The following is a 23,234-nucleotide window of genomic DNA, read 5'->3' on the forward strand; positions in this document are numbered from 1 at the left end:
GCTTGCCACATGCCAGCACCTTTGTGAGTTTTTGGATGATCTAAACAGAACTCTTAAGGGACAACAGAAAATTCCACTTTATGCATAGCAGAAAATATGTCCGGAACAATCACCACATAAGGCAAGTACATGGATATTTTAGGAGGTATATTATGTGATACTGCTTAATCACACAACACAATTACTTTGCTTTCTCCTTGGCTCAGGAGCATCAGCAAAGAGATGAGGGAGACTTGTTCATGGCATATGAGCCACGGGGAGTGAGCAACGTGAGGCTAAGACCAGGTGTTTACTGAATCTACATATCAGAAAAATAATGTAAACAGGTCTCTATATACAGTAGCCTATGTCTACACATCCCCATCAATGCTACCACTCACTGTAATGCTGTGCTATGCCTTCTTTTTATTTGATGCATGCTATGGTGTGGGAAGCAGAGGAGTTAGTGACTAACAGCCTTATGTCCGATGCACGTCTTCATCGTTCCCAAACAGGCGAACTTTGGTTGAGACTGAAACTCTGCAATTACAAAGACCAGGTAAACAATGAGCTACGAGAACCAGTGTAATGATCCCTGCTTAATATACATACTAAAAATAAGCTTTCAACAGTCATTAAACTAATCCCTAAAAGGCAGCCAAACACTACCCAAACAGAAGCCTTTCTCTGAATACTGGCATGATACAAATAAGAGATTACACGGCTACTTTTTTAACAGTTACCTTCTGTCTCCATGATCTTGAAAATACAGTATTCCTTATGCAGATATTTGTGGAAGACTTATCAGTTCAATAGTGATTTGAAAGTCAGTGAAATGGAGTAAAGGATGGAAAGTAATGCACATCCCTGCTCAGAGCGAATGTTAGCACCCAGCATTCTTGGGCAGATGCCAGGGCCCCAGCACTCTATCAGGGTCCCTTCTTGAAAATGCCCTGCCAGCCCCTTGCTGCCCACCTCCAAAAAGATTTCTGACTTGGTGCCCCAAACAATACTAGTTAAGTGTTTTCACTAATTCCTGAAAGCAATGTTTTGTTGGAAGCATTAAATGTCAGGTTGACCTAATTGCTGATCACTTTGAAGTACGTACTGCTGCCCATTGCCAGGTAAGCTTGCCAGGGTTGACTGAGAGGGGGGACGCCTATGAAAAGGCATTTTGCCTAGGCCTCCCTCCAAGCTGGAGTAGACCCAGGACTATGATTTAATGATTCTTTATGACTCATCTTTCTTGGAAAACAAGCATTAGAACTTGTGAACCGCTTATTTGGTGGGTTGCCGAATCAGAGCTATATGAACTGCAGAAGACAATGAAATGAAATAATAAATGTAAAAAAAAGTCATGTTTAAATTTTAAGCATTAATTTTGATGCTTATAGTACGGATTATATATTCATAATTGCAAATTGCAAATTGTTTAGGGAAGCTTTTAATGTTTGATGTATTATAGTATTTTAATATTTTTTAGGAAGCTGCCCAGAGTGGCTGGGGAATAAATAAATTATTATTATTATTATTATTATTATTATTATTATTATTATTTGTAACTGAGTTATGAAACTTTATATTCTTTGAAATGACTACTTACAAAATAAATGAGAAAAGGAATTATATTGTTGGTTAGTTTTTTAAATAGAGGTAATTTTGTGAAGTTGCATGAAATTATTCTGTTGTTTTTAAAATGGTTACTCTGACTATATTTTACAAATATTCTAGTTCTTTAGTTTTTCTACTTTTAGAGATCTATAAATTTTGCATTTATGGAAAAAATAACAAGCAAACTACAACATAAAAAACACAGTACTACAACTGTAAAAACATAAAAAATATACTAGTTGGTAAAAATATTTAGATGTTTATAAACTTTGCTTTCTGGAAAATCTTTCTCTCTCCCCCCCCCCCCCCCTTTATTACACACAAATGAATCAAAATAAGAAATGGATCAAAATTGCAGAAATGTATGGCTACATTCCCTTCTGGGAGTCAAATGCCAGTGGTGCATGGGATGGAGGCAAAAGTGGACAGAGCAATAAATGTGAATTTTACCCTTGTACAGGAGACTACTATTCTTTACACCCACCTATCCCTTGTTATCCTCCAACCAGGTAGGCAAAAAGCATTGAGAGTTGAAAGACGCACTCCTACCAAGCAAAAGTGCTTGATGGTGCATAACAGGGCTGATGAGGGGAGTTGCTTGGGTGAATCTGAGGACCAGACAGAGGCATGAAGGGTCATATTTAGCCCCCAGGCCTAAGGTTCCCCATCCCAGTGTTAAAAGGAATAAGAAGGCATTACAGGCAGATTATCATCTCACATTTAAAGGAACAGAAGCGCTAATGCACCAGATTCAACTAAATTGTAGAGATAGTGGAAGCCAGCACAGTAAGTTCTGCTAGTGCAAGAGACATGCCATCCTCTCATCCATATGTGTTATCCCCGTATCTGCTTCGGGGGGTCAAGAGAAACCCCAGAACAGTGCATGTAGCAGGAGGAGATTGTTCCCATCTGGCAAGCTGAAATACTTGTGCTGGCAATGATCTCCTCAGCACAATGCTGAATTCCACCCAAAATCTCCGGGCCTAGTTATTTGTTTAGAACAGATTCTGATGAAATGGCTTGCTTTTTCTGCATTTAGGATTGAATGAGCAGTAACAATCTGTACAGTAACAACTAAATAAGCCTACAGATGTTCTAACCACTTTTTAAAGTTTTGGGGAAGACACTCTTGTTGTTAATTAATAGACAACAGATTATGGTTCTAAAAGATGCAACAAGATACAAGCCACTTGGGAGAGGGGTTTAGTCTGAATAAGAATATTAAATATGACTGGAATATAGTTCACAATATACAGGAGGCTAGGTAGCACCATAGTTACAGAAATAGCAGCCAAAAAGAGTCAGAAAGAATACTAATTGCATTTTCTAGTAATTGTTTTTGTTATATTATTGTGACAAGCATTTTTTTAAAAAATCTTTACTTTTATATTTAAAATAAAGATTTTTTTAAAAAAATGCTTGTCAAAGCACTGCACTAAGGAGGACGTATTCAAAACTGTTAAATAAGCCACACATGGGTGGCACTGTGGGTTAAACCACAGAGCCTAGGGATTGCCGATCAGAAGGTTGGTGGTTCGAATCCCCGCGATGGGGTGAGCTCCTGTTGCTCAGTCCCAGCTCCTGCCAACCTAGCAGTTCGAAAGTACGTCAAAGTGCAAGTAGATAAATAGGTACCACTCCGGTGGGAAGGTAAACGGCGTTTCCGTGTGCTGCTCTGGCTTCGCCAGAAGCGGCTTAGTCATGCTGGCCACATGACCTGGAAAAACTGTCTGCGGACAAACGCTGGCTCCCTTGGCTACAAAAGCGAAATGAGTGCCGCAACCCTAGAGTCGTTTGCGACTGGACTTAACTGTCAGGGGTCCTTTACCTTTTTTTAATCACTATTTACTTATTAAAAATCCACAAAGAAGTAGTTAGTATTTAAAATTCACCAAAAGAGAGCCAAGAGGAGCAGAAAATGTAGTACACTCTGGAAAGCTACAACAGTGCTACATAAAATAAATACTGTTTGATTATCCATAGCAGGTTATAGTAGAGCAAAGGGGAGCATTTCACAAATCATTTAACAGAAGTGGTATCAGAAAGTTCCTTGACGTCACACTCTGCAAACTGGTTACATAAGTACAGTTAGATTAAAGCACACATAGTCCCACAGCTGTTAACAGGCCCAAATGAGCTTAAATCCAAAATCTCACTTTTAGAAAAGATATGCCTTCTTACTCTGACATTACTATAAACTTCTAAAGCAACAATCTCAACACTAAGCACAGGAGCACTAGAAGTTGCATCTGCAAATACAGTACCTAAAGTAGAAGAATATTAGGGAAAGGTTGAAAATAATTACTTTTTATTGTTTAAAATATGGCTCACAATGCATCACACATAATACATTAAAATGACACTGATTGTGTCCTGCGTGCCTTATTTTAACAAGAAAATCAAAAACATTTGCCTACGATTAAGGATAGCTGTTCACAAAATGTTGTCAGTAATACATCATAAATTACACTATAAGGCCAAGTTAAAATAAAAATGAGCCCTGAACTATCTCTGGATTCTGCACAATGACCCAATATAAAGACTGCTTTTGGATTTATGAAAAGGCATAGAAGGTCTATATGTGTGACTGGATTTAGGCCTCTTATTTTTCTTCATTGAAACATACTTTTCTTCCTTGGGAGGAGGCACATGAACTGGTTTCCAAGGGACTGGATTGTAAAAGGCTGGAGCTGGATATGTACTTCCTTCTGGATAGCCTGGAATGTTTAAAGAAGCACAGTGTTTCAATCTAAACTATTAGCCATAACATTGTTTCTTAGGGTGCAATCCTACACACTTACCTATGAACAAAACCCATTGAACAAAGAAAGGCTCGCCTCTGAGTAGACAAGACTGCAGGGTTAGTCATTCTAAGTTAAGATTCAGGGATCATTCTATGCTTCATGGGAGGGCAGCCGAGGGGCTGGAAGATGCTGTAGATCCACCTCTCTGCAGGCAAAGAGGGAGTTGTGCAGGCAGAGCTTTGCTATGTGCAGGAGTGGAAAGCTCGGCTACTGCTTTACTGAAAGTGGTTCTCCAATCACAGCAGAACCAGACACAGGGAGAGATGTCAGCATTGTATCAGGGAGACCTTGGAGCTGTCTAAAGTTCCATTGTCTCCTGACACCTCCACCCAAAGTGAGAAAGAATGCTATCTGCAGAGTTGGCTTATTTCTTCTTTCATTAGTGTCATTGAAATGCAAAATAGATATAAATAAGTAAGCCATATCTCTCCCCCCCCCCCCCGGTGGCTTGCAGAAGTTGCCAGCACTTTGGAAGTAGCGATTTCTCTCTCTGCACAGCATCCCCCATCACCAGCTTATGATTGTTCTGCCCAAGAACTCTAACACTTTAATGAAATTTTACACAAAAGTTTTTTTGGGTTTTTTAAATGTACCATCTACCTAAGACTACAAATCTTTCCAGCAGTTATAGTCTGCATAGTTCCTTTCCTACATTCAATGAACCAGGATTTATTTTCACTTTCAGAGCTTATACAGTGGTGCCTCGCAAGACGAAATTAATCCGTTCCGCGAGTGTCTTCGTCTAGCGGTTTTTTCGTCTTGCGAAGCAACCCTATTAGCGGCTTAACGGATTAGCGCTATTAGCGGTTTAGCGGCTATTAAAGGCTTAAAGGCTTAGCGGATTAGCTGCTAAAAGGCTATTAAAGGCTTAGCGGCTTAGATAAAGGGGGGGGAAAGCAAAAAAAAAATCTCAAGACTCGCAAGACATTTTCGTCTTGCGAAGCAAGCCCATAGGGAAATTCGTCCTGCGAAGCAACTCAAAAACGGAAAACCCTTTCGTCTAGCGGGTTTTCCGTCTTGCGAGGCATTCGTCTTGCGGGGCACCACTGTACTTTATATACAATTTTATAGTCTGTAACAAATAAGGGATCAGCTGGCCTATACTGTATCCTATTTAACTTTCTTCACCTGAAAGATCAACTGAGATCTCACGATACCTTACAATGGCCTTTAAGGATGTCTTTAACACATCCCTGGGCAATTTACAGGACAATAAATACACAAATATACTTCCACTCTGTAGATCTCAGCAGTATAATGAACAGTGTCTCGGATCCTGATATTCCATGAATTTAAGAAAGTTCATGGAAGGGAACTTTGCTGTCATCGCTCCCTGGAGGGTAAGGAAACTTTCCTAAACAGAGTGGCATGAGGCACAGGAGGCTGCCAGTGGGAGCAGGGGGGAGTCACACAAAACTGGGTGGAGGCATCACGTGTGAGTAGAGCTTGGTTTGAGCAAGGTGCATTGCCCAATTTTAGGTGACCTCCCTCCCCAAGCGATCTATGTCATACTCCAACCCTCCAGAGACAATTTCAGGGGCACAGGAAGAGACACAAAACTCCTCTTCTGTCAATTTCCTTCCATTCACCAGTGTGAGAGTACTGAATTTGCTACCCAAAATGCCAATGTTAAAGGTCAGTTTATTTTCATCATTGCTTAATTTTTATCACTGTTTATCAGAGAAGGAGAGCGTGCTGCATGGGCTATACCTAAATTATGGCAGCAGGAATGTGGTGCCTTTGCCATAACAATCCTATTTGTCTGGAAAGAAATGTAAATACATTTCATTGGAGTGGTCAAAACAAAGTCTGGAATATGTTCTCTACTGTGAACAAAACTGGGAAGAATATTTTTAATAAATTACTTAGACAAGTGACAGCAGCTGTCTGCAAGTACTGTAACAATGTCCCAAGACAAAGCATGAAAGAAGTATGCACCCCTATCTATAATCAAACCAAAGCAAAACAGCAACTGGTTTTGTGTCTGGTGTGCTGTTTAGCGTTCAAAAGGAACAGCAGCCTCTCCCAGCAAATAGTTTAGGTTAACATTTTTATATGTGCAACACATTTGGCAAATAACTATGAAAGAAATGTCGTTTAAATGACAAGTATGCTTATTTTTTTCTAGAAAAAAAAATAAGGCCAGAAACAACAAATATGCTTTTCTGGCTGTAACAGGATGTGTTTTATTGAAAATAGGATCAAGGGTGGGTAGGCAGGCTGGAGTCATGCACACGGTGTCAGGCCAACTGATTTCAACAGGGCATAAGCCTGCATAACTTGACTCAGGATATCTACCCAAAGACAACTTCTACACTGCACAAAAATTAGATCTGGGCCGATATGAGAGAGGCCAATTTTCTTCATTGGTAAAACCTTCAATAGGCCTATCATGAGCTGAGGTCCAAACTTATGAATCTGTCTCAAAGGTGGTGGCTACATTTGCCTTGAAAGGTTTGACGATAAGGCCCAATGTTTTAGGTGCAGGCAGAAACCATAATCTTTAGCCCCCTTCAGTCATTACTCATGTGAAGAGAAAAAGTGAGTGCAAAGAAACTATGGAACTGCTTTTTGCTCCCCTCAGCACTGCATGGCTTCTGTCAGATGCTCACAAGTTTAGCTTAAACTTCTGCAGCAAGGAGTCTTCTCTAATTGAGGAGGCTGCCATCAACTCTGGAAGATGTTAATCAGTATAAAGGCAGATTAAACATTTAATAAATATATGAATAGAAGAGCATTCTTGGAAGAATAGGCACTGCAAAGAACAAGAATGTATGTGCCAGTATATTTTACTGAACTCTACTGACCAAAATGAATGCTTTCAAAAGTAGATGATTTCCAATGATATAATCTTGAGTTATTTGGGGTGTGGAATGGGACCAAATATACACATTCCTTAATGTGGGGCAACATCTACTGTTTGTGGCCTGTCTGTATCCACATCTATGGCTAAGGAATTCTAGCAGAAGAACATTTAAAACAAAATATTCAAAAATAAATAGTAAAAGTATCAGAATACTGCTCCTGCTACACAAGTTATGAAGACGGTATTAGTCTGTCTAGTACAGATACAAACCAGTATCTTTCCCATCTGCAGAGGCACAGCCAGCTGATGCTTGGCGGGGCTTAGTTTTGGAATTTTGCAGCCATTCTTTGAACATCTGCTCTGATTTTTCTTTTTTCTCCTGTAGTTCAGCTTCCCGTTGTTTTTCCTTCTCCTACAAAAGGAAAAGAGCCAAGAATGCCAAAATGTCTTAATACAACTGTCTTCTTCCAGATGTATTACCTCACCACTGTAACCAATTACTCTGGGTACAATACATTATAGTTAAGCACCTGTAAATCCTACTGATTTGAATTTGAAAGATTTAAACTCATGTTCTAATTCCAACACTGACATAAACAAGATTTTAAAGTTTCTAATTTTGGCTGGTTTATGCATTTGGTGTTTCAAAAGTTTCATGTATGTTTTCATGATTTACAAAACAAGGCCACCAATGTACTATCAGGACACAGTGTAGTGAAGCATCCTCTCCCTAATTCAAATGTAATCTCAGCAATGAATTCACCAGGTGAACACAATTATTTAAGTCCTACAATCTGTAATATGGAGATGTTACTGACCTACCTTAAAGAAGAGTTTATTTATAGTATTTAGAGGACACCCTATAACAAAGTTCTCGGGGAGGCATAAATTGAGAAAGAAATCAATTTAAAATTCAGTAATAAGATACTAGAAGTATAAATACAGCTTAAAGAAATGAGTTGTAGAGTTAAAACACCTTAATGCCAGAAGAGATTTAAAAGGCTTGGGAAAATAAAAAAAGATTTTCACCTGGTGCCAAAATGAGAATAAACCAGGTGCCAGGTGAGCCTTTCTGGGTAGAACATCCCACATCTAGGGTGCTACCACCAAGTAGGTTCCCTCTCCCATAGCCACCTGCCACACCTCACTCAGTGGGCGCACTTGGAGAAGGATGTTTGAAGATCTCAGGGTCCAGGTAAGTACATGTGGAAAAGGGCAGTCCTTCAGCTAGCCTGGTCCCAAGCCGTGAAGGACCTTAAAGGTCAAAACCAACCCCTTGCATTGCGTCCAGATTACTGACATGATACATGGGTGGAAGGCTGTGAACAATCAAAAAACACTATATAAATTTTGTTATTACTATTGTTATGGAGTAACATGTTTCAGTTGCATCACAATATCAGTCCAACAAGATATGTTGTTGGTTTAAAAATACAACTTTCAGAGAATGGTATATCCGTATATCTGCAAAATCTACAAACTGGCGCCAGTTGAACAAAAACACAATTCTTTTAGAAATCCTGTGATTCTTATGTAGCTGTGGATAACAGTTATACCATGAAGGGGAGCTAGAAAATGAAGTGTGCATTTAATAAACTTCGATAACACTGCAACGTTCACAAGCTTCACTGTACCCCAGTCCCTTTTCTGCAACAAAAACGGATTACTCCTCACGTTAGCATACATCTTCATCACCCATTAATCCCTCTGAAAGACATCTCGATTACAATATTGCACATGCAGTATGCTATAAATTTCTCTATGATTCCAAGACTAACTTAATCAACAAAGCTATACAGATAAATTCATCAAGTAAGCCAAGCTGCAAAGTAGAGGATAAGAAAAATCCTCAAAACGGGAATGTGGGGATACAACAGAAAAATAGCACCCTTGTGGGTTACACCTCTAAGAGCAACCAAAACCAGATCAGCATCTCTTCAAATGAAAAACTGGGATAAAAATTACCTTCTCTTCCTTCTTCTTCTGACCTTCTTCCATTTTCTTTTTCTTTAGCCATTCCTGATACATCTCTCGCGACTTTTCCTTTGATTGTGCTCTCTCAAGTTCTTTGGCTGCTTTTTCTGCCATCTCTTTGCTGAGCTTAAGTTCCCTTTCCCGTTTTTCCTGTAGAAAATAATAGAAAACATATAAGAGAGAGCAGTAATAACAACTCCTACAAAAAGATGACTAGACTAGAACCCTTTCCCCTCATATCCTTGTTCTCTATTTGCAGATTTTTTCTTCTTGTACACTAAGTATTTATGGGCATCCTGACCTACTGAAGTGGTAAAACCCAGATAAAGGTAATTCACTGGTCCAGATAGGTGCCTTCTGTCATTCTTCTTGCAGCATTCAGCTCAAATGTGAATAGCTCCTGGTATCTGGAAACACTGTGCTTTCCCATTGTACTGACACTACTGATTCACATGAATGTTGCACAGGTGGTATGAAAGTCTTGATATGATTACTCAAGTTGATGGTTTCTTTGTGTGTGTGTTGCTGTTGTTTTTTTGTGTTGTTTTTTTTACAGTGAAAGAGATATGACCAGCTTGTCGATGGTTATCCAGATGAAGAGATGAGTTACCTGCAGCTAGGCCAAGCATGGACAGCTACAGATAACTCCATTCAGCAACCTCTGGACACTATAAACAAAAGGACCAGTTAAATAACGGAAAGCTCTAGCTGCCTTTGACAATCTTCAATAAAAGTGTAAGTAATTTTTTTTTTTATGCTGTGAGTTATTATGTTCCCTGTAAATTAATAAACTGGTTTGTGAAATAAGTATTTGCCAATGTACTCATGCTTCATGAAAGAGACCGCCTAGATTGTTTGGCTTCACATTTTCTTGGAAAAGGGCCTTATGCCCAGATTAGCCAAGGGGAACCCAGAACACAGGCTGGAACATAAAAGGGTGTGTCAGGCCCTAAATCAAGTTCTTCCCACTGCTCAGGCTTGTTTCAGAGTGATTGGCATGGAGACCCTGGTTCAATTCTGCCTATTTATTTCTATGATTAATATCATATTAAATGTTGTTTAAAGTTTTATTTGTTCCACAATTTATTAGTTAAGAGAAAAATACAACTTGTATAGACAGCCCATTACCTCAGTGAGTTTTTGGTCCTGATAAAAAGAACTAGAAAGCCACATATTTGTCATGTCTACACTTCAAAATACAGATGTGTTTTCAGTCTGCTTCTCAGAAAAAATGCTTTGATCTTGTCTTCATTAGTGATACGATCTATTTTTTAAATTACTGATGAGTTTATATACCCTTTAATGCCATTGACAATCACAGAGTTCTGTCAAATTAATTTATTCTAAAAATACCAGTTATCCTTAGGATGAAAGACTTCAGTTCCCACTACTCCACCCAAGAACATTATTAGAGATAATACAAACAAATGAAGCTTGCAGGCATACCCCTTTTCAACTTTATTTCTATCAAAAACTTAAAAGGAATAGGGGGATAATGCAATACCTTTACAATACCTTCTACCCTTTACAAACATTCATTACTGCAAACAGTGGCACTTGCAAACAGCAGCAATGCATACATATACCAGGCTAGTTTGTTATTATTGTATGTATTTTTATATTGTAAACACCCTGTGATCCTTGAAGGGTGGTATAGAAATTTAATAAATAAGGAAAATAAAAAAAGATCAGATTAATAAAACAGTAATGATTCCACTGACGTACACATTACTGTTTTAAAGAATTTCAACACTGCACTAAGAACGCTTTCATTTATTTTCCTGTGCCTACTAGTTTCCTTTATACAAAACGTAAAGAAGAGTAAGTTTGGTGTAGTGGCTGGAGTGTTGGGACTTCAACTGCTAAGTCACAGGTTCAGCCTTGAACCTCCCCAAGATACATTGAGTCAATAGCTGTCAACCTAGCCAATTGATGCACAAGCAATGCTGGAGAGGGATGACACCATGTACACTACTCCGAGTTCTCAGAGAGGTGGTTATATTATAAATGATGAAAGTAGTTTGGGCCAAGATATTCAAGGGTGAGCGGACCGTATTAAGATTCTTCTCTTAAGAAAAACCTTTACAAAACTTACCCCACCCTCTAATGTGATTTGAAGCAATGCATAAACCAAATACCTTTGTCATTATCCCTTTTTTATAATCCTGCTAACCATTTTGCTTGGCATTTATTCAGATGCCATTCTATGTCATGAGGAAATTCTAATTCATTCAGCTGTCCTTCCCTGTTTGAACATGCACTGTACACCTCATCTGCTAGTATCAGCTTCTCCAAATTGACAATAATTAAATCAGCGCTTGAAGTGTTTATACTACTATGGTTTAAACAGATGTCACTGTTCTATGATACTAGTAAGTACATGTAAGAACATATGAAGAGTCTGTGGAAAAAAATATCTAGTGCAGTATCCTGTTCTCACAGTGGCCAACCAGATGCCCATGGGAAGCACACACAAGAGCAACCTCCCCTCCTGTGGTTTCCAGCAACTGGTATGCAGATCTGCTGGGATCTGATGTAGCATGGTCCAATCACATGCCACTAGTGAATCATTGCAAAGGAGTACCACATGAAGCTCTGAAGGAGCAGTGGTTACTTCCCACATCACTGTCAACCTCCTCTGTGAGCTGGTGATGCCAGCTTAGGAAGCAATAAAATTGGAGCACCTATTCATAAGGTGCTTCTTTACAAACATTTCTGTACTTGTGCTGCTGTAGGTATTATTACTGATTTATTATTTAAATGTATACCCCACATTTCCACACAATGTTGCCTGAAATGGCTAGCCACCAAGATAAAATACAACATGCAAAGAGTATATTAACCTAAGCTCATCTACTTTCAAACTGAACTAATTTTTTACCCTGGACTTTACCCTGCAAGAGTTAACATTTTTCACTTGGTCAGTCTAATTGATTCTAGTCTCAAACTACCACACTTTGCTTCAAAGGGCAAGCTTATAATTTATTTAAATAATGTTATGCCAAAACCTTTTTGTTCTTGCATATGGTGAGGAAGTGGTGGACTGAAAGGACAAACGTTCCTTTAGCTCTGCATATCTATAGAATAAAGTACCGTATTTTTCGCCCTATAGGACGCACCGGCCCATAGGACGCACCTAGATTTTTTGGGGGGGGGGAATAAAGAAAAAAAAAAATCCCCCCCCCAAGGCGCGGGGCCCAAGCTTCCCCCAACCCCCGCCCCCACAACGGGAGCCAGAGCGATGCCGAAGCTGCGGGCAGCTTCAGCATCGCACTGGGAGCTTGCGCGGCTGGGGGATGGGGAAGCCCAAGCTTCCCCTGACCCCAGCCCCCAGAACGGGTCCCAGAGCGATGCCAAAGCTGCGGGCAGCTTCAGCATCGCTCTGGGAGCTTGCGGCTAGGGGAGGGGGAAGCCCTCCGCCAGCCTCCAAACCACGTCGGGAGACAGCGGGATGGGGCGCTGCGCCTCCCCGCTGTCCCCCGAGCTTGTGGGGCTGGCGGTGGAGCTCTCCTGAAGCCTGGAGAGCGAGAGGGGTCGGTGCGCACCGACCCCTCTCCCTCTCCAGGCTTCAACGAAAGCCTGCATTCGCCCCATAGGACGCACACACATTTCCCCTTCATTTTTGGAGGGGGAAAATGCGTCCTATAGGGCGAAAAATACGGTATGTACTAAAATAAGGTTTGTGACCTGGTGACTATTTAGTATTAGCATACATATTCTCAAAACCAGTATGCTTTTAATCTGTTTTGAATATCTACAGTAAGACTACTCTGAATCTCAACAAGACACAATACCAGTCTAATATAACTTTTCATTATTCAAAAGGAGGTATGGAGTGGAATTGGCAAACTGGTTTTGAAGCAGACTCACCTGATGTGAACCACCTGGACCAATAAGCAGACTGGATTTTGAGTCCACATTCCTACAGGTTCCACAACAGGATGGGTTTGAGGGCTGCTTCCGAGTCTATTTTCATTTTTTAATGGTAATTCCAGCCACCTGAATAGCATCTGGAACATGAGCATCCTCTCCTGCTGTTGTGCATTGCAAATGGCAAAACTGGGAGTCATCAGAATTTATGACATGCCATCACTCTCAGGGAGACTGTATAAATAATGGCTTCCCTACTTGGAATTACCTTTAAAATTGAAAACAGACTCAGAGGTAGCCCCTGGACCACCCTATGAGTAGTTTTGTTTTCTGTATAGAAACAGGATCGAGTATATTTAAGTCTGCTTCCATGCTGAAAGTGGACAGAATGGAATAGGACTGATGTGCCTACTGATATTAAAAATAGCTAGAAGAATACTAAGGCTACAGTCCTCAACCCAGTCTTGGGAATTAGTGCCATTTAATGGAACTTTCTTTTGAATAGACATTTGTAGGATTGCTCAGATATTCTGCCATTTAATAAACTTGTATTAATTACTGCCGCTGACATTATAGGTGTCAAGCTTTAAGCACAGACCCCTGTAGACAAAGTAAGCGATTCATTCCTGTTGAACTATGAAAAAAATGTGGAAAAAAATATCTGTATTAGCATGAAATCCAACAGTCTTTATGATAGCTTGGTAATTTATGTTATTCCTAGACCAGGCCAAGTACACATAAAAAGGAAATAACTGGCTATGTGAAAAATGTAAGACATTATTTAAGAAAAAAAGCTATGGAATTCTTCACCCTTTTCACCTCTTCATTTTTTTTCTGGACCCATTCTTTGTGCTTCTCTTCAGCCAGCTTTTTTTTAATTTCGCGTTCCTGTTTTTCCCTCCTTTTCTCCTTTTCCTGATTCACCTCCTATAATAACAACAACAAAACTTTACTACTACTACTATTATTATTATTATTATTTTTCCACCCATCTGACTGGTTTGCCCCAGCCACTCTGGGCAGTTTCCAATAAATTAAAATATCAAGCACAGTAAAACATCAAACAGCCCTTCTCCATACAGGGCTGCCTTCAGGTGTCTTTTAAAAGTCAGATAGTTTTTTATTTCCTTGACATCTGATGGGAGGGAATTCCACAGGGGGAATGATGGGGCTGGAGACACTTCTTCATGTATAAAGGGCCAAAGTTGTCTTTAACAGTGGTATCTCTGGTGGGAGACATGTTGTGCTTTTTCTGAGTAGTTTGCCCATCATTGGTCCTCATCCACCCCACCCCACAATCAGTTCTCAGCTGTTGCTCCTAAAAGCTGTCAGCATGTGACAGTGGCAACACCCAGTGAATGGCTTCAGTTAGCAATATATGGAGCAATATAAATCATCCAAATCTGTTTTTCACAAATAATACGGGAAATGTACATTTTGATGCCTGGCAATCTGCTGTCAAATGTAAATTATATTAAGTATTCACCTTCATAGCTCGTTCTTGTAGTCGAGCACGTAACTCTTTCTCTTTGGAAAGGAACCACTCTTCCCATGGCGAGAGATTTTCTTCCACAATTGGCCGATTTTTCCTTTTTGTATCTTTAAAATGGTCTGCACTGTGAAGTGACAGGTACCAAATTAGACAGTGTTCTATGGGAATGCCATTTTCTAGCTAATGGTATCAAGGATGTCTTATTATGTACATCTTCCTCTTTTGTACAGTATGCTTGGAAGCAATTCCTAAAACTGACAAACTAATTTTAAAATTCATTGAAGTACAAGGACCAAAGTATAATATTTAAGATACTTTTATAATGTCCTTTAATAAAAATGTCTGAAAGATTATATTTAAAAACACAAAAACAGTTAACCTACAAAGTATTCCAGCAGTGGAAAAACAGTAGAATTAAAAGGTACCAAGTAAAAAACATCTGAAGGACTATGGTTTTGACTAGAAGATTTAGAAAAATAAAAGGACTTTGGCCGCATGCTGAAACGACAAAAAAGTAGGCACTAGGTGAGCTTCTTTGAGGAGACCATTAGATTATGGACCCACTACAAAGAAGGCCATCTCCTGATAGCCATCACTATGCCTCAGACAGCTGGACACTGACATAATGCCATCTACTGAAGATCTTAAAGCACAAGTAAACAGTCCACATGGAGACAATATAGTTTTCAATCAGTCTGATCCTGATCCTAAGTTGTGAAGAGCTTCAAAAGTCAAGACCAGTACCAAAAACTGGGCCCAGATATGGACCAGTAAACAATACAACCTGATTAATACTTGCTGTAATGGTTCTAGGGGTTGCTCGTGCGTAAGCCGGTGCAAACACCTGGCTGGGTTGCCTGAGTGAACCTGTTCTGTCCGGACAGCCACTCACCCGTGGCTGTCTCAATCGCTGGCAGAATCCGTCAGTGGGCGTTTCTTAAACTTCTTCCAGCAAAGAAGCTCTTTGACGCCTAGTCTCTTCCTCCTCTCTCTGCGCGAAAGCCTTCTGCGCAAGGAGGGCGTAGGCAGCGGAGGACCTCTACTCTCCCCGCTGGTCCCCGGCAAGGAGTCATGGGACCGCCTCGCCGCTTCCCCCATCTGCCCCCCTTCTCCACTGGTGCTACGCTGATTCTCTTCCCCAGAAGATGGGCTGCCTCTCCCACTCCCGGGACGCTCTCCGGAATCCCCCTGGATTTTGCTTTCTCCCTCTGGCACTGATGGCAGTTGCCTGACACTTGCCTACAAGTATCATAACACAAAGTCTCAGTTAAGAATGTAAATACCACATTCCGAACTTGTACTAACTACAGTTTCCAAACCATTATCAAAGGCAGCACCATCTAGAGTGTACAGTTTAACATTATTTTAACAACTGTATCAATATTATTCTTAGTTAAAAGCATGTTTATGATGCACAACAGCAAAGCTCTCTAAATGACATACAATAATATTAAAGTACAAAATAAAACCATAAAACCAAAGTAAAATACAGTATGGAAATGCAACTGGTCTCTTGACTTTTATATTAAAGGCCACAATTAGAGGCTGGGGAGGAGCAAAATGGGAAGGTGGAAAGAAAGACACTGGTTAATCCTCTCTGCTGTGTTTCTGTTTAAAATCCTCTCCCCAAGGGGAGAAAAGCAGCTGGAGAACAACTTGAGCAGTAAGAAGGGAAATATATTCCTCTGTTGAAACTTGTAATCACAGAGCCTCATTTCACTTATACAAAGAGACTGAAATTGACTTGCATAGTTGTTAAGATGTAGCTTGAACCTAAGAAGCTATTTGACACTGGTAGGCACAGTGAGGAAAGCCTATCAAAAGCAGCACAGAAAAATGCATTTCAGGACTGCAACCTGTTCACTAAACCAGATAATTAACCATTAAGGCCTGGGGATAGGTGGGAATCAGATATCATTAAATAATTACATTTATGGTATAATCTCACATATAAAGACTTTCAATTTATGAATATAGTTCTTAAATAACTAAATTCAGTTTTATGTGACAAGCTACACACACATACAATACTCAGGATTATCTGAGCTATAATGTACTAACTGGGGGCTTTGTGACATAGCAAGGTGGGCTATGTCTACATAATGTAGCATTGCTTGGCAAGGTTTCAACATCAAAATGTTACTGAAAGTCACTGGGCTCTTTTTGAAATAGCCAGTGTATTCATATTCCTGTGTTTTCTAAAAGAGTCACAATTTATGAATTTATTTTTCAAATCTAATATATTTAATAATTAGTCAACTAGACAAACTACTTAATGAGGCCTACAAATCAGCAACATATTATATTACCCATTTAACATACACTGTACACTGAACTAATATTTCAGAAGTATGAGAAAGTATGTTCAAGATCAAAGCTATTCTGTGTCGAAGATCAAAGCTATTACCTTTGATATAAACATGCCATAGAAAATACAATACTCTCACTAATGCCCGGACTAAGATTCATTTTGACAGACTTTCTAATACCAATATACTAGAAGAGTTAAATAAATATTTACTATTTTAGCTTAGTTTTTAAATAGAAAAAAATGAGGCACTGGTGTCTCATAGCATTTTTAAATTTTAAAAGATCTTAGTCCATCTTTCCCTGAGATTACTTCTGAGCAAATGTGCTTAGGGGTATGGTGTTAATATGTAATGGAACTTAGACCAGGAACACTCAGGTATCTTTAGCAATATTTCCTACAGGGTTTTTTGGAGGGAGGATAAGAGAAAGAATTACTAAATATTACTATTTGCAGGTAACATACTAGCTGGGTGTTTTAATCTGGTTTTATCTTATCGCTGATTTTAATCATTCTTTGAATATTTTAAATATTTATTTTTACTGATACTTTTACTGTTTTTGTCAACTCAAGTTTCATTACAATCAAGTGGTATATAAATGTTGGGGGGGGGGTTTAAATAAGATGCCAGGTTCACTATTTCTTCATGCCAGCCTTGAATGGAGGTCTTGTTGCTTTCTATTATTTTAATACCCAGGCTTTCTGTGGCTTAATAAGAGCCCAAACAGGTATACAGTGGTACCTTGGGTTACATACGCTTCAGGTTACATACGCTTCAGGTTACAGCCTCCGCTAACCCAGAAATAGTACCTCGGGTTAAGAACTTTGCTTCAGGATGAGAACAGAAATCACATGGTGGCGGTGCGGCGGCAGCGGGAGGCCCCATTAGCTAAAGTGGTGCTTCAGGTTAAGAACAGTTTCTGGTTAAGAACAGACCTCCGGAACGAATTAAGTACGTAACCAGAGGTACCAGTGTTTAACCAAAAGTGTAACAAACGAAACTATCCATGTTTAATTTATATGTATTTTTCCGTTACAGTATTTTCTTTGCTGTTCTACAATTCTTAACAGCCTCCTGAAGTTGATTAGGCTGAGAGATCACAACTTGCCTAAATTCAAGTGAGCTTTACATTTGCACCTGGTTATGAATGCTAAAGTATTAAACAAATACACCATTTGTCAAATATGAAGGGCATGAATGCATCAAAATTGGTGCATATTCCTTACTCAGAAGTAAAGACTGAATCCTTTTTCAGTTACTGCTTCTTACAATTTTAAAGTAATAAGCATTTGTCTTATTTTATGAGAGGTCCATAAGAACAGGATGAAGCATGGGCTTGAATTTAAGCCTCAGCAAACCAAATCTACTTCTACTCACACATGCTTTCTCACAGCCCACATCTGTTTCAGGCTGCTTTCCTTATTATGAATAACAAGGGAGGTCTGCACTAACACTAAAAGAACAATTTCAAGCACAACTATTGTATACATAATGCATTTTTATGTAGAATGTAGTATGCAACATCTATGTAAATCCACAGTGATCAGTTTTTTGACCAGTATGCTATAAGGCAAAGCACAAGATACCGTATTTTTCGGACCATAGGACGCACTTTTTCCCCTCCAAAAATGAAGGGGAAATGTGTGTGCGTCCTATGGAGCGAATGCAGACTCCTCGGCTTCAGCGATAGCAATGCGAAGCCTCCGAAGCCTGCGCTCCGGAGGCTTCGCGTTGCTTCCGCTGAAGCCAGGAGAGTCTGCTCTTTGAGGCTGGCGGTGGGGGAAAGCAGCGCTTCCCCCATCGCCAGCCCCAGAGGATGGGGGGCAGCGAGAAGGCGCGCGACGCCTTGCCGCTACCCTCCAACCCGGCTTCGAGGCTGGCGGTGGGGAAAGCAGCGCTTCCCCCATCGCCAGCCCCAGAGGATGGGGGGCAGCGGGAAGGCGCGCGACGCCTTGCCGCTACCGTCCAACCCGGCTTCGAGGCTGGCGGTGGGGAAAGCAGCGCTTCCCCCATCGCCAGCCCCAGAGGATGGGGGGCAGCGGGAAGGCGCGCGACGCCTTGCCGCTACCCTCCAACCCGGCTTCGAGGCTGGCGGTGGGGAAAGCAGCGCTTCCCCCATCGCCAGCCCCAGAGGATGGGGGGCAGCGGGAAGGCGCGCGACGCCTTGCCGCTACCCTCCAACCCGGCTTCGAGGCTGGCGGTGGGGAAAGCAGCGCTTCCCCCATCGCCAGCCCCAGAGGATGGGGGGCAGCGGGAAGGCGCGCGACGCCTTGCCGCTACCCTCCAACCCGGCTTCGAGGCTGGCGGTGGGGAAAGCAGCGCTTCCCCCATCGCCAGCCCCAGAGGATGGGGGGCAGCGGGAAGGTGCGCGACGCCTTGCCGCTACCCTCCAACCCGGCTTCGAGGCTGGCGGTGGGGAAAGCAGCGCTTCCCCCATCGCCAGCCCCAGAGGATGGGGGGCAGCGAGAAGGCGCGCGACGCCTTGCCGCTACCCTCCAACCCGGCTTCGAGGCTGGCGGTGGGGAAAGCAGCGCTTCCCCCATCGCCAGCCACAGAGGATGGGGAGCAGCGGGAAGGCGCGCGACGCCTTGCCGCTACCCTCCAACCCGGCTTCGAGGCTGGCGGTGGGGAAAGCAACGCTTCCCCCATCGCCAGCCCCAGAGGATGGGGGGCAGCGGGAAGGCGCGCGACGCCTTGCCGCTACCGTCCAACCCGGCTTCGAGGCTGGCGGTGGGGAAAGCAGCGCTTCCCCCATCGCCAGCCCCAGAGGATGGGGGGCAGCGGGAAGGCGCGCGACGCCTTGCCGCTACCCTCCAACCCGGCTTCGAGGCTGGCGGTGGGGAAAGCAGCGCTTCCCCCATCGCCAGCCCCAGAGGATGGGGGGCAGCGGGAAGGCGCGCGACGCCTTGCCGCTACCCTCCAACCCGGCTTCGAGGCTGGCGGTGGGGAAAGCAGCGCTTCCCCCATCGCCAGCCCCAGAGGATGGGGGGCAGCGGGAAGGCGCGCGACGCCCTCCCGCTACTCTCCAACCCTCCTGCGGGCTTTTGCGGGAGATGGGGGAATTCCCCCACCTCCCGCAAAAGCAGGCAAAAGCCGCGCGCTCTTTAAAGGGGCTCCGCGGCTTTTCTAGGAGGTGGGGGAATTCCCCCACCTCCTAGAAAAGCCCGCAGGAGCCACGCACCCTTTAAAGAGCGAGCGGCTCTTGGGGGCTTTTCCCCAAGGAGGGAGAAGGGACTGACTGGCCGAGTCAGTCCCTCCTCCCTCCTGCGGGCTTTTGGGGGAGATGGGGGAATTCCCCCACCTCCCGCAAAAGCCTCGTGCTCTTTAAAGGGGCTCCGCGGCTTCTGCTGGCTTTTCTAGGAGGTGGGGGAATTCCCCCACCTCCTAGAAAAGCCTGCAGGAGCCGCGCACCCTTTAAAGAGCGCGCCGCTCTTGGGGGCTTTTCCCCGAGGAGGGAGAAGGGACTGACTGGCCGTTTCAGTCCCTTCTCCCTCCTGGTCGAAAAGCCCGCAGGAGTCGCGCGGGGCTCCTGTGGGCTTTTGCGGGAGGTTGGGGAATTCCGCCACCTCCCGCAAAAGCAGGGAGAAGGTCTTGGAGTAGCGGACAGGCTGCGTGCAGCCTGTCCGCTGCTCCCAAAGCTGCGGGGGGGAAATCATATTTTTTTCCTTGATTTCCCCCCCCTGAAAACTTGGTGCGTCCTATGGGCCGGTGCGTCCTATAGTCCGAAAAATACGGTAATACTAGTCCAAAATGAATTAAGGTACACAGAAGGCCCCAGTGCCTTGTCTGATTTTGCCTGTAGTCTATTGACCACCCGGACAGGAAGGTGACATCTGGCTACATCATAGCCAGCTCCACAGATCCTCCAGCTCCTGTCGTGCCACAAATCCCTAGTTGTGCAACCCATGTGTCGAGTCTGCCAACCACAATCTGAGGGAATTCTGCATGTAGAACACTTTTCATGTCGGTATGATATACAGTTCAAAAGGGGTTGCTATTCTAGTGGGTTCAAGGCAGAGATATTTAAAGGCTTGTATTGCTTTATTGCACAGTACTGTAGTTTTATGTGATATTGCACCGTATTATACTGTAGTATCTCAGTTTCATTGCTGCACAGATTGCATTTGCTGTTTAGTAAACACGCAGGGACTGTCTTTGGTATTAAGCAATAAGTACAGCACCTTGCCAACAAAGGTTCGTATAGTTAAAGCCATGGTTTTCCCAGTAGTGATGTATGGAAGTGAGAGCTGGACCATAAAGAAGGCTGATCGCCGAAGAATTGATGCTTTTGAATTATGGTGCTGGAGGAGACTCTTGAGAGTCCCATGGACTGCAAGAAGATCAAATGCATCCATTCTTAAGGAAATTAGCCCTGAGTGCTCACTGGAAGGACAGATCGTGAAGCTGAGGCTCCAATACTTTGGCCACCTCATGAGAAGAGAAGACTCCCTGGAAAAGACCCTGATGTTGGGAAAGATTGAGGGCACAAGGAGAAGGGGACGACAGAGGACCAGATGGTTGGACAGTGTTCTCGAAGCTACAAACATGAGTCTGACCAAACTGCGGGAGGCAGTGGAAGATAGGAGTGCCTGGCGTGCTCTGGTCCATGGGGTCACGAAGAGTCGGACACGACTAAACAGCAACAGCAATAAGTACAGCAGACCCGTGGCTTACATGGGGGTTATGTTTTGACAATAGTGCATAACGCCAAAATCAATATAGTCAAAACACATTGGGTGCGATAGCAGGTGGGACTGCCAAATTTCCCCCGGGGCAGCTGCCCCCTTTCTAATTTTTTCCTCAAGCGCCTACAGCTGAAAGTGCACAAGCGAAACGCGTGTAAGTTGCAGGTCTACTGTATGTAAACATACTGAGCAACGAAATAATCCAAAGCCACTTGAGCAGGGCCTAAGAGCTGCAGCACGGGTGGGCGACACGTTACCTATGCTGTTTTATCCTTTGAGGGATGCCTGATCCCCTGCTAGCTGATGTTGCCTCTTCCTCCTGCCTCGCTCGGTGGAAACTTCGGTGGAAACTCGGAGAGATCAGGGAGAAAGAGGAAGACTTGCCGGCCCCCTCGTCGTCGGAGCTAGCAGGGGAGGGTGGGGTGGAATAGGCTGCCCCCCGCCTGCTACTTGGGGGCACGGAGGTGGGCATGGCGCTGACACGGACCTGCTAGGAAGGAACGTGAGAATGAGCGGCGGGCATTTCTCCAAGACCGCCTTCCGCACCTGAGGGAGCTCCGGACCCAACCTCTTTGTTCCCACCTCCTCAGCTCCCCAGGGACCAACTACTAGGCCTTGCTCGGCCCGCCCTCCATCCTTCCGAGGCCCCCCGGCCTTTGGCCGCACCTCCCTCCCCCAAGGCCGCGCCGCCGCCGCCGCCGCCGCTGCCGCTGCCGCGCTCTCTCCCCAACCGCCCCGAGGACAGCGACGCCGAGAGATCGGCCGTTCTACCTGAGGCCGCCGCTTTGAAACTCGCAGCGCCTGCTCTGCTCCCAGCGGTCCCCGCGGCGCGGCCCGCTCCGCCAACCACTACGCGCAACGGGCGCCATGGCAACGGCGACGCCGGCGGCTCGCTTGCCCGCCTTGAGGGCCTCTTTCGCCGCTCTCTTGTCCTCAGAGAGAGAGGGGAGCCGGGCCCGGCTACTCCTCCCGCGTCTCCTCTTCCCTTTTAGCTTTCCCGAAATTAGTAAAACAAAACGAAACACCAAAACGGCCTCCCCTCCACAGCCCCGCCCCACGTCGCTTGGTTGAATTACCTCAACAATGCCCGCCGCCTCCGTCACTATAGTTTGTTCCTTCAGAAACGCCCCCGCCCTCAGCCACGCGCGGGCCTGGAGTCGGCGAGGGCCCGGCCTCGGCCGAGCAGCTCTTTTTAGTAGGAGGAGGGCTCAGAATATGCGGAACCATAAGGAGCGCGTGTCGGGCTGCCTCTTGTCCCGGTGGACAAGCCACCAGCAGCGCAATAAAATGACTATGCTTATTTACGTACAAGCTAAACAAGCTGTAGCTTAGGGCCCCACTCTCTTGGGGGCCCTCAAAAAAATTAAAGGAAAAAAACAAACGATGTGCATTTCCAAAAAGTAAGATAAAAAATAAATAGAATAAAACCTACATACAGCAAGAGTGTTTTGTGTTGTGTAGGCTCCTATTTGTTATCTGCAAACGGCTTTAGATACCTATTAGGTCCATAAATTACTATATAGCATATATTGCTGACAAAGGACAGCTGGACATATAAAGGGCCCCATTACCTTCAGTAGCTTAGGGCCTCATCAAACCTAAATCCGGCCCTGATTAAGAGAGGGAAATCTGCATATGCTAAGCCAAAATACCCATCCATAAAAAACAGATGCATTCATTTTTTAAAAAAACAAAACCATTCAG

General features: G+C 43.5%; 1 protein-coding gene and 1 long non-coding RNA gene across 8 annotated transcripts; one reads left to right on the top strand and one right to left on the bottom strand.

The window, feature by feature from the left end:
- Nucleotides 1–385: 385 nt before the first annotated feature.
- On the bottom strand, nt 386–22,735 carry CCDC34 (coiled-coil domain containing 34). 7 transcript variants are annotated; one of them, XM_080983913.1, is made up of 7 exons: nt 21,788–22,168; nt 14,531–14,660; nt 13,855–13,971; nt 9,166–9,324; nt 7,471–7,612; nt 4,217–4,307; nt 386–519 (listed from the first exon to the last, which is right to left on the bottom strand). In XM_080983913.1, the coding sequence occupies exons 1-7, from the start codon at nt 22,000–22,002 to the stop codon at nt 459–461; spliced, it is 915 nt and encodes a 304-aa protein (XP_080840039.1). In that variant the 5' UTR covers nt 22,003–22,168; the 3' UTR covers nt 386–458. The 7 variants fall into 7 exon arrangements, with proteins under 7 accessions (XP_080840039.1, XP_080840040.1, XP_080840036.1 ...); XM_080983914.1 differs by having other exon boundaries at nt 13,864–13,971; nt 21,788–22,166; XM_080983910.1 differs by lacking the exon at nt 386–519 and adding an exon at nt 22,607–22,735 and having other exon boundaries at nt 3,882–4,307; nt 21,788–22,020.
- LOC308464993 lies at nt 14,668–17,451 on the top strand. The gene is made up of 2 exons (XR_013980212.1): nt 14,668–15,342; nt 15,783–17,451. It is a non-coding gene; the product is annotated as an uncharacterized lncRNA (long non-coding RNA).
- Nucleotides 22,736–23,234: the final 499 nt, after the last annotated feature.

Source organism: Podarcis pityusensis (assembly GCF_964106645.2).
Source record: "Podarcis pityusensis genome assembly, chromosome: 1".
Classification (NCBI taxonomy): Eukaryota; Metazoa; Chordata; class Lepidosauria; order Squamata; family Lacertidae; genus Podarcis; species Podarcis pityusensis.

Bases quoted from the DNA above. Each gene is read 5' to 3' on its own strand.
- CCDC34 (XM_080983910.1), bottom strand. From the start codon at position 22,002: ATGCCCACCTCCGTGCCCCCAAGTAGCAGGCGGGGGGCAGCCTATTCC. The intron at 14,661-21,787 runs GTAACGTGTCGC...GTCACTTCACAG, and splicing joins CAAAGGATAAAACAGCATAG to TGCAGACCATTTTAAAGATA. The intron at 4,308-7,470 runs GTTTGTATCTGT...TAAACATTCCAG, and splicing joins TGCAGATGGGAAAGATACTG to GCTATCCAGAAGGAAGTACA.